This window comes from Oreochromis niloticus, linkage group LG15 (assembly GCF_001858045.2).
Source record: "Oreochromis niloticus isolate F11D_XX linkage group LG15, O_niloticus_UMD_NMBU, whole genome shotgun sequence".
NCBI lineage: Eukaryota > Metazoa > Chordata > Actinopteri > Cichliformes > Cichlidae > Oreochromis > Oreochromis niloticus.
Window position 1 is genome coordinate 21,994,446 of NC_031980.2, and position 11,611 is coordinate 22,006,056.

General features: G+C 38.3%; 1 protein-coding gene across 2 annotated transcripts; it reads right to left on the reverse strand.

The window, feature by feature from the left end:
- Positions 1–3,814: 3,814 nt before the first annotated feature.
- LOC100696450 (uncharacterized) lies at positions 3,815–10,597 on the reverse strand. 2 transcript variants are annotated; one of them, XM_003446706.4, is made up of 5 exons: positions 10,497–10,597; positions 8,075–8,422; positions 7,331–7,447; positions 6,013–6,354; positions 3,815–5,754 (listed from the first exon to the last, which is right to left on the reverse strand). In XM_003446706.4, exons 1-5 carry the CDS (start codon positions 10,531–10,533, stop codon positions 5,663–5,665), a joined length of 936 nt encoding a protein of 311 aa, XP_003446754.2. In that variant the 5' UTR covers positions 10,534–10,597; the 3' UTR covers positions 3,815–5,662. The 2 variants fall into 2 exon arrangements, with proteins under 2 accessions (XP_003446754.2, XP_019201557.1); XM_019346012.2 differs by lacking the exon at positions 7,331–7,447.
- Positions 10,598–11,611: the final 1,014 nt, after the last annotated feature.

The following is an 11,611-nucleotide window of genomic DNA, read 5'->3' on the forward strand; positions in this document are numbered from 1 at the left end:
TCTCTCTTGCAGTGTTTTTAAGGTATTTTGTTGCACTGAGTTCTGCTTAATGTAAATAACTTTGACTTGTTTTTACACCCTGTAGTGTTTAAGTTGTCCTTTCTCTCTTGCAGTGTTTTTAAGGTATTTTCTTGCACTGAGGTCTGCTTAATGTAAATATCTTTGACTTGTTTTTACACCCTGTAATGTTTAAGTTGTCCTTTCTCTCTTGCAGTGTTTTTAAGGTATTTTCTTACACTGAGGTCTGCTTAATGTAAATATCTTTGACTTGTTTTTATACCCTGTAATGTTTAAGTTGTCCCTTCTCTCTTGCAGTGTTAGTCATGTATTTTCTTGCACTGAGGTGTGCTTAATGTAAATAACGTTGACTTGTTTTTACACCCTGTCATGTTTAAGTTGTCCTTTCTCTCTTGCAGTGTTTTTAAGGTATTTTCTTACACTGAGGTCTGCTTAATGTAAATAACTTTGACTTGTTTTTACACCCTGTAATGTTTTAGTTGTCCCTTCTCTCTTGCAGTGTTTTTAAGGTATTTTCTTGCACTGAGTTCTGCTTAATGTAAATAACTTTGACTTGTTTTTACACCCTGTCATGTTTAAGTTGTCCTTTCTCTCTTGCAGTGTTTTTAAGGTATTTTCTTACACTGAGGTCTGCTTAATGTAAATATCTTTGACTTGTTTTTACACCCTGTAATGTTTAAGTTGTCCTTTCTCTCTTGCAGTGTTAGTCATGTTTTTTCTTGTACTGAGTTCTGCTTAATGTAAATAACTTTGACTTGTTTTTACAGCCTGTCATGTTTAAGTTGTCCTTTCTCTCTTGCAGTGTTAGTCATGTATTTTCTTGCACTGAGTTCTGCTTAATGTAAATACCTTTGACTTGTTTTTACACCCTGTAGTGTTTAAGTTGTCCTTTCTCTCTTGCAGTGTTTTTAAGTTATTTTCTTGCACTGAGGTCTGCTTAATGTAAATATCTTTGACTTGTTTTTACACCCTGTAGTGTTTAAGTTGTCCTTTCTCTCTTGCAGTGTTAGTCATGTATTTTCTTGCACTGAGGTCTGCTTAATGTAAATATCTTTGACTTGTTTTTACACCCTGTAGTGTTTAAGTTGTCCTTTCTCTCTTGCAGTGTTTTTAAGGTATTTTCTTACACTGAGGTCTGCTTAATGTAAATAACTTTGACTTGTTTTTACACCCTGTCATGTTTAAGTTGTCCTTTCTCTCTTGCAGTGTTTTTAAGGTATTTTCTTGCACTGAGGTCTGCTTAATGTAAATAACTTTGACTTGTTTTTACACCCTGTCATGTTTAAGTTGTCCTTTGTCTCTTGCAGTGTTTTTAAGGTATTTTCTTGCACTGAGTTCTGCTTAATGTAAATAACTTTGACTTGTTTTTACACCCTGTAGTGTTTAAGTTGTCCCTTCTCTCTTGTAGTGTTGGTAAGGTATTTTCTTGCACTGAGGTCTGCTTAATGTAAATATTTTATGCTTGTTTTTACACCCTGTAGTGTTTAAGTTGTCCTTTCTCTCTTGCAGTGTTGGTAAAGTATTTTATTTTATCAATGTTCTTCTTCCCCGCCGTTTTTCTTTCACTCCCTTTTCTTTTCCCCACCCATGTCTGTCCCGTATGTAATGACTGAATATAAAATAAAGTAAACAATAAAAAGAAAGGTCAATCAAATGGACCAATACGGCAAGCCCAGATGGTCCACTTGGTATAGTAAATCCGTTGGGCATCTTTCTTGGCCTTCAGACAATAATTCTGATGGCAAAAGATCCAAACGGGACAAGCGGCAAAAAAAAAAAAAAATGTTTAAGTTGTCCCTTCTCTCTTGCAGTGTTAGTAAGGTATTTTCTTGTACTGAGGTCTGCTTAATGTAAATATCTTTGACTTGTTTTTACATCTTGTAATGTTTAAGTTGTCCTTTCTCTCTTGCAGTGTTGGTAAGTCACTTTCTTGACTCCTTGAGCAGTGTGGTCTCAATTATTATGTGTTTTTGCGTCAATGTGTTGCTGTCTGTGTCCACGTTTGTATGTATAGGCAGGTATGTGCGTGTGTGCCCGGTTGCATCCTGACAGTCACCTTCAGGCCTGGTGGATGTGGCCCTGCTAAGGGACTGGCCACACCTGAAGACCATGCCACGCACCTGCTTCTGATGAAGTTCGTCAGGGGAGTTATTTAAGAGCATGGGGAAGCTCCCACCAGCGCGGTGTTGTTGAGTTGACTCCATGTTACTGTTTCTAGTGTTGTTAAGTGTATGCCTGCTGGAGTTTGGTGTCCTGACGGCTGCGTCTGTGTTTTTCCTCGGGAGAAGACCGGAAGACAGGACGGCAGGACGCACGGGGTGTGCAGATACACGGGAGCAGAGAGCATGGAGCACAAACACTTGGGAGAAGGCACGACCCAGGAGTTGAGGGAGCGTGCTGGAGTTTTATTGTGTGTTACATTTACTTCACTGTAAATAAACACTGTTCACTGCACTGAGTCCAGCATTTGGGTCCTTTCTCCAACATCCAATATTGATTTGTTTTTTACATCTTGTAATGTTTGACTTGGCCTTTCTGTCTTGCATTTTTGGTAAGTCACTTTCTTCTACTGAGGTCTGCTTATTGTAAATATCTTTTGCTTCTTTTTACCCCTTATAATGTTTAAGCTTAATAATCAGAATAATGCTTTGATCTCTTAAAGTAAATGATATCATACCTTTCTACTTGCAGTGGAGCCGAACCCGAATACGGTATTCAGAAAGGTGCAAATAACGTGGGGTTTTGTTTTCTTTTGTTTTTTTACGAATACTTATTTCAAACAAATCCTTTAAAAAATATTTGTATTCAGGAACAACAAAACTTCATATCAAAAGCTGCGTTTCCTCATCAGCCCGCAGTGCATGCCCGGGTGAGTGATGTGTAAAGAGGTGACTGACACAGGCTGCTCCACACAGCAACGAAGAAGGCTCGGCTGAGCGAAAAAAGATTTGCTGCGTCGCTATTTTTGTTGAATAGGTTTTTGTACCTTAACTGGGTTCTGGAGGCAGTTTATAACTTTCGTGAAGCGGAGTTTGATCAGGAGATTATTCCATTGCGCTGCATTATTGGCATCTGCAGTCGGGTGCTCTCATGTTCGCTCTGTTTATGTAGCTGTGTTATCTCAGTCATTTAGACAATAGGCTGTTGACAGAGTAACGTTAACGTTCAGTTAAAAAGGTTAAAACACAGTCACGAATAACTACACGCATCACGATGTAGTAATTAATGCCTACAGGTTTAGTATATCTACTCTTGTGTTTATATTTGTTATAAGACTGCCGAATAGTAGTTAAAACAATAAAGATCTATTGTGCCAGTATCACCGTGACTCTTTCTTGTGTTTTGAGAATAACGACTGAGAACATGCCATTTTAGGGCTACCAAAAAGTGATTGGGGCCTATAACTTGTGACTAAAATACTGTTACTACTTCAAACTTGTTGGACATCATCCAGAAGGGTTATATGTGACACATTATACCCCAAACAGTCCCTTAGAAGTGCTGAATATCTTTTGAACATTAATACTGATAATATGCCATTTTCAAGCTGCCAAAAAAGTGATTGGGGCCTGTAACTTGTCACTGAAATACTTACACATCTGAGAAACGTGCAGAACGCCACCTTCACGATTCAATCTTCTAGTCAGAAAATGGATACAGGTAAATTCTTACAATAACCTCATTATGTTATGAAAAACAATTTTCTGTCATGGTAATTTTAGGATGATGTCAGTCCCGTTCATTTACTTGGAGAATGCCTTCAAGAAGAAAAACAACAGCGCTGGTTAGTGTTTAACAGCTTTATAGTACTCCTTTTTTCTGACAATGATCAGTTCATTAACATTAAATATATACTCTTATTTCATTACATTGTAAACATGATACACTTGCTTGCTGTCCTATACAGTAAAACCAACTACAGAATATTCAGCACTGATAGGAAAGTGTTAAACTTGTCTTTCATTCAAAAGTTCATTAGTGAAATCCATATAAAGGTAGACTACTGCAAAAGTACAAACAATATTTAAAAAAACAACAACAGAAAAAGATAACGAGGGAGACTGGGCTGTTACTACATGGCAGGCTGAGGGGAGGCAGAGTACAGAGTATTTAAGGGTGTGTCATTCCTCTGATACCATCTCTCTCCTTTTTTATCAGTAACCTGTCATCTGTAGTTTCAAATATTTTTTTTAAATTAATAAATGCCCCTACAGTAGCGTTCCTTTTTCTCTACTGCATTCAATATAGTCTCTGTTTATACTGTACCTGTTTGTCGGTGGTATCTTCTATTTTTTTACTAGCTACATAGTACTTCAGTTAGAGTCAGTTACCTTTTTTTTATTTTTAACAATGTCCATGTCTACTCCACTGATTAAAAAGGAGCATAGCCTTGAATGAATAGCCTATTCATATGACCCATGTCCAACATTTAATGGTTCAATTCATTGCCATTTTTTCTCATTCACAGTTTTTTATATATATTTTATAAATTCATGTGCACAAAACACAAAACTTTAGGCTGCTGTTGGGATGAACAGCCATACAGAGAGGAATTAGGCTAGTAACAAATGTGCAAAAAATGACCCATACAACTCATGTGCAGTGATTTTTGTGCCACTATTATTAGGAATGGACACATCACCAACTAAATAAACATGAATGACTCAGACAGATTTTACCCAGATGTGATGACTAACTGCTATTCTGTGGATACAAATGTCTACAAATATTTGTGACATTATTTTCATTCACTTTCAGATTGGTAAAAAAATGTGTGCACGGGTTACCAGACACACACGGGTTACATTATATTTGTGTGCAATTTTAACACTATATAGTATATTATTTTTAAATATTATCTCATTAAGTAGCCATAGCCGCTACGTTAACATAACAGAAAGCTAAAGTGGCTATCAGGTGCTAATGGTTAAACAACTAGTGTTAACATAAAAGTAAACCTAGCTCCTCATGCTAACTCTTCAATATTTCAACACTGTTAAAACAGGAGCTTTACTCACTGCTGAAACTGTTCAGCTGCTAGTGAGGGGAGGGGCTGTGTGCCTGGCTGTGGTGATGTGTCAGCTGAAGGAGGTGCTGTTGTTTTTGATACAAATATGAGGGAGAATCTTTTTAGTATCAATTATTATCTACTGACTTTTCTTTCTTTTAAAAACCCTCTTTTAAGACTCTGAATGTGGAAGCTTTGTTCAAGTGCTGTTGGAAAACTCGGACATCTGAGTTTTCCTGTGCATATTTGCATAGTTTATATGAACTGGTACTTACACATAATCTTACTATATTCAGGTTGAGCATTCAAATAGCTTTCTACTACAAGTCTCATTCTACCAGTCACACACATTCGTGCAGCGCTCTAATCTGAGAATTTTTATCTGTTCACACACACTCACACTATAGCCTATAAAGGCAAATTAATGTTTTGGATAAGTTAATGTAACAACTTGTTCTTTTCAAGAGAATACAGCCAGTCCAAAATGTAGTGCACAGACCACAGCAAGACAATTTCTGTCTACAGAGTGTAAAGAGCAATGGTTGAATGAAGAAATCAAGCAGTCGTTTCTCTGATAATCAAACCAACAATCAACCAAAACCTTCAGATAACTCATACTGACTGCAGTAAACAGAGTTACTTTGGAAGAAGAGAAAGTGGAGTGGCGGGCTCATCATTGTTTTCTGTGCCAATGTGGAACAAACCTCTGATGGTTTTCAGCCATCCCTCTGCAGAGGAGAAACACAACAGTGAGTCAGATCACAGAGTCCTGGTAAATGCATGAAATCACATGACTCTAATTAAGGTGACTGCTCTGTTTATTTTCTGTCAAAGTATACATCAGTTCTTGTGTTTTTATCACAATAAGAGCATTTGCATGTGAGGTCAATAACATTTGGCTCATTACAGAAATATGACTGTCAATGTTTCTAATGGACATGAATGTGTTCAGCAGGAGCTTTTAGGTCAAATTCTCTTATACTGACCATGAACCAAGAGCACCACCACTTGCTGTTCCAGGGTCTTTCCCTCATTGTCGCAGACGGTGCAGATGTAAACACCTCCATCTTCACAGCTAACATTTCTCAGAGTCAGACTGGCATTTCCTGTAGTCCGTGGGTCTTTCTTCATCTCTGTGCGGCGTCGGAACGGTTTGTTGTTTTTATGATGCTGTGTCTGACCCTGCTCATATACAATGGCCTTGATTTCTTTATCTTGGATACGTTTCCACTCCACTATGATGTCCTCTCTCTTACATTTTTTGGATTCAAAGGGCAGCAGGACACTTTCTGCACCCTCTGTCACATCCACTGCTTTGAGCTGGCAAACTGAGAGAGCAGAGAAGAACATCAACTGTAGCAAACAGCAGCAGTAAATCACATTTTTTCAAAAACATGTCTTTCTATAATGTGGATAACAGCAGGCTATGTGGTTTAGTGAAGATCACATAATCGCCTATTGCACAAAAGACTGGGAGGGGACAGAGATCTGTGGGAAGAGTGTGTCAGGAAAGGCATACCAAAAATCTGTTAATCAGATATGTGAAAAAAAACAAAAGAACCACAGCCAATGTGTTAATTCATCCTATCATATATTCAGCTTTTATGTGTGAAAATAAAAGTATAGGATAAATATAATGCCTGACTGGTGCTGGATTTATTGATATCTGACAGAAAATGTCTGTCTTCTCCATTCAAGGTTAAAGACGTCTTTTTTTTAAAGTTTTAAACATGTCATAGTTTTTTTTCCACTTCATTCTACATGTCTTTGACCTCTTGTAGGAGATTTTATCAGTATAGCATTCCTCCATGAATCCGTTTGCTTCTTATCAAGGGCAGCTTTTGTTCTTGTGAAGGCAGCTGCACGGACAACATTCATAACTTGAGAAACGAAGCTGTAAACAACATCAGTGAGGAACTGAAGGCAGAGCTTGTGGGTATAGATTAGTCGTCTTCTTCCTTTCTTTCAGCTGCTTCCTTTAGGGGTTCCAAAATGGATCATCTGCCTCTCATTGATACAGCATACACTAAACACCACATCTATAGCACTCTCTCTTGGCATGAAGTCCTACTGCTGCTCACTGATCATCACTCTTCTTCTTAGCCTAGCATCAACAACTCTTTCCCATATCTTCATGGTATCACTCTGTAGTTACTGCAGCTCTGCACATCGCCATTGTTCCTGAAAGTCAGTACCAGTACGTTTCATCGGATTTTAAACTGAAACTCTCAACATCCCCACAGGAGCAGGCCAGGTCTGCAACACACAGACACACACACGCACACACACACACACACACACTACCTGCAGTTTTCTTCATCCTTTTATATACAAGGCTCATGAAGACAGCAACAGCAGCAGCCAAGAGAACCAGGGGAATCAGGACAGCTGGGACAACTTTGACCCAGACTGGAGAAGGTCCTGTAAAAAACACAACCTGAACATCACCCACAGCAGTTTCACTCCAGCAGTATTTTAGATTTCTGAAACTTTTGATTATTTTAAAAAATGATTTTCCAGATTTGATGGGGAAATGTGGCATCCTGCAGGATTCCACTTTAGGACCTTTTTTGTTTTGTTGCTTTGACTGCCACCAATGTATATTATCAGACATGTATATTGTCTGTTTATATATTATATCGATGAACACTGATTTGTAAATTATTAAAATGCATCAAATGATCAAGATTAAACGTTCTGCTACTTTTGTGTGGCGGTATCAAGGCTACGGTTTTGTTTTGTTTTTTACTTTTTCTTTCTGCAGCGTATCCTGTTATTATTTTATGTATATTTACTTTATTTATGTTTATTTTATTGATATTTCTTTATATTTTATGGTTCATCACATAGAAGAGTATGACATTGACTTCCCTTTGTTCACTTTCTTATTCAGAGGTAAGCATGATGACATATCTTTTCTGGAGTGAACCTTCAATAAACCATGCAGTTGGTTGAAAACTGTTTGTCAGACTATTGCTGTAGTTGGGTAGTTTTTTTCTTCAGCTCTGGTCACTGTTCAATGGGCAAAGAGACTTTTCATAGACTGACCTTTGACCTTCAACTGTACTTCAGTTGTGCTCCTGTCCTCTCCGAAGCTGCGGGTGGTGCAGATGTAGGTTCCACTGTCAGAGACTGTAGGGTTTCTCAGAGTGAGGCTCAGGTCTCCAGTGTGCAGGGCTTCCTTCTGGACTGATGTTCTGCTGGTGTAACGAGGGTTTTGGTTTATAATGTCATCGTGTTCCTTGATGAGAGTGTGGATGATTGCAGGATTCAGATCGTCACGTCTCCAAACAACTACATCGTCTTTAGATAAAGGAGCAGGAACCTGACAGGGCAGTAGCACAGACTCCTCCCCCTCATAGACCTCCACCTCCACCCCTGAGGCATGCTGGGAAACTGGGGATACAGAAACATGTTAACTCAGTTTCTGTTCCACAGAAAACACATATTTAGAGGCGAGGAGATCCAGATCAGGCTCACTAACTAACAAACAATAAGTAAATCCAGTTTTCTTGTTTCTGTGTCACTGTAGTGAAAAATTTGTGCTTCACATTATTTAAACTCTGTATGCTAATGGTGTGTGTGTAACTTTGTGGTGTGTGGATGGAAAACAACTCACTGTAAGCTGTGTTAATAGTTATGATGCACTTTGTGTCCACAGCACACACTGTTCACACTCCTGCCATCTGGCAGCATTACAGGAGGGTAAAAGCAAGGACAACCAGACTGGAAACCAGTTTCTATCCACAGGCCATCAGGCTACTGAATCACTGACTGATTGTCAAACTCTAATTATCTTTAACCTGTAAATTTGCAATTTTGTACATTTATATACAACATAATACAACTTCACACAATATAAACATCTTAATATTGCATATTTATCATATGCAAACATATCACTTGTTTTACTTTATTTATTATTTTCTATGCTATTTTCTATGCTCAGAGTTACATTTATTCTTTGTTCTAGTTAGTTGTTATTTAGTTGTGTGAAGGGAACCCACAAAGTAAGAATTTCATTGCTCTGTGTAACTACTTGTGTTTTGCTGTGTACATGACAATAAACGTCTTGAATCTTGAATCCAGGGCATGTGTGGACAAACAAGCTTTAACATCACCCAACCTCACCCACCCACACAAGGTCCTTCCAGAGAAACTGCATTGTGCTACTCTTTCCTACTGTTATTCAAACCAATAAATGACCACAAATTCAGTGCTGAGACAGACTCTGACTTTGTGGCGTGACATGAAATTACATCAGGTTAATCACAAATAACAGTGATCACCACATGACATTACATTGCTGTCAGTGGATACCAAGTATACTGCAAAAAACAGACTCTGCTGTCAGACAGAGACAGACAGGAAAGAGCATTCATAAAGAGGAGCGATGATACAACAAAAACAGCCACAGTGGTTTACAAAAGGTTCGTTCAGAGTGCAGCCAATGAGAATCGATAATGGAATCAGAACAGGTAAATTCTTATCAATTCCCATCTGTAAATATGATCTGGGTGGGTGAACTTCCATAGGAATCTTGAGCTGTTCTGATTTCCTGGGGCTGAAGAACAGATCTGGGCTCTGTTCCCGAAAGCAGATCTGACTTTTGGTTCCATGACAAAAGATCAGTGTTGATCATTGTCTTATACTATACCGCTAAAGCAAACAGTGATCACAGTAATGTGCATTAAATGTCTCATTGAGGAGGAGCAGGCTGTAAAACTGTCTTACTGTCAAAACAGTCACAGAGGTTTAATTATGAAGACGAAGCTGGAGATAAAGTAATTCTGACTTCACCGTGTCCACAACGTGCTGTGTGTCCTTCACTGATGACAGCCTGGTTATAAAAGAGTTCATGTTAAATAATAGACTAATATCTAAGCATGATTTTAATGTTTTTAAAGTGCTCTGACATGTGCTTTAAATAGTCTGTGGATGCCAATGAGGTGTGTCACCTCAGGAAGATCCAGCTCAACTGGTTTATAGTTCATTTGTCACTGCTCAAGTAAAAAGAGTTCATGAGCAGACACATTAAAACGTGACCTCTGTTCTGTAGTGACTGACAATGCAGCCAACAAACGTGTGAGATTTCCCACTATTTCTTGAAGTCAATATGACAAATACACTATACAGACAAGAGTACCACCTAAAAAAGAAAACGCGAAAACTATGTACTGACCCTGCAAGCCTGTGCAAATATGTATTTAAATAATAATAATAATACTACAGCAGTTTTTTTTGTATCAATAACTTCTCAGTAATTCTGAGCAATCATTTCAGTTTGTTGTTGAAGGTTTGATCATATGTAAGCCGTTCACTGTTTCCCTCTCCTGTGAACAGCTGCTCTAAATCAGATACAAAAACCAGAGCGGAGGAGCAGGAGGGAGACAGAAAGCTTTTACTCCTCTTTAAACAGCTGATATATTTTTACACTAAACATCATGAAACAAGAACCAGCTGATCTTACTGTGAGCGAGGATCACAAACACCGGGACGAGCTTCATTTCCCACTACAATCGAATCCAGAACAAGCCAAACCGCTGAGCCGCTCAAAGCAAAAACAAAAAAGCAGAAACACTTTCTCTTTCACTTTCCATTAGACTTTTGATCTCAATCCCAAGAGACTTAAAATCCCAGTGACTAACAGTATTGGCATTTTAATAGCCCAAGAAACTGTGTGATTATATGTGATATGCTGTTCACTGCATGTGTAGGCAGGGGTGGTGATAATTGAGTTATATATTTACATTCATACAGTAACACTTTTACACTGGACATGAAACACTACATGTATAAAAGTTAATGGAGCCCTGCTCTAAAAAACCCCATCATAGATTTAAAACTGTGAACCTCTAGGATGCAAATTAGCATTTATAAACATGGTGTTTCATGTCAACTTTAAAATGTGAATTATATAATAAAATCTGTGAATTATTTTCAGTGTTTAGGAGTGGATTAAAAGATGCATTTAATTTTTGTGACACACCCATTATTAGGATTATTTGGTATATATAGTGCACTTCTCAACACTGTAACAGGAGTGTATGGTAGCACAAAAGTCTACAGTTACACCTTTTCATTGGCTCTGTGGTTCAGTACGGCTGAGCTGAATATACTGAAGCCTAAATGGTTTTCCTCCTTCATTATCAGTAAAGCCTTTCTCTTATAGCATCTCTGACTGTAGTGTTTTCAGTCACAGAGATCATATTTACATATTAACATATTGAGCCTCATCAGGGGCATCACAAAGATTTCAGACCTCAAGAATCTGGTTGTTCAAAAGGTGTAATCCGGATACCAACTTGACTACCAAAATAACACAGGGAGCCAACACAGAGATGACAACTTAAGGAGACATGGGGAACACACAGGAGGCAAAAGAAACTGAAACAGAGAATATAAGCAAACTATAACCTGGACCTAAACTACACCCTGGGGATCAATGTTCCCTCTAATTTTCCATGTGTCTGAGCGAACACACAAACTCTCTGAGCGATCCCTTGGACCACTGTGAGCGACAGCAGACGTGTGCACTGTGGTCACACCAGCATCGAATCCATCCAAGTTACATGGTTTATTAAA

What these genes read in the sequence shown, in the direction of transcription:
- LOC100696450 (XM_003446706.4), bottom strand. Translation starts at nt 10,533, where the DNA reads ATGAAGCTCGTCCCGGTGTTTGTGATCCTCGCTCACA. An exon ending in GTTTGTGATCCTCGCTCACA is followed by an intron (nt 8,423 to 10,496) that starts GTAAGATCAGCT and finishes CTGTATCCCCAG; the next exon opens with TTTCCCAGCATGCCTCAGGG. An exon ending in AGTACAGTTGAAGGTCAAAG is followed by an intron (nt 7,448 to 8,074) that starts GTCAGTCTATGA and finishes TGTTTTTTACAG; the next exon opens with GACCTTCTCCAGTCTGGGTC.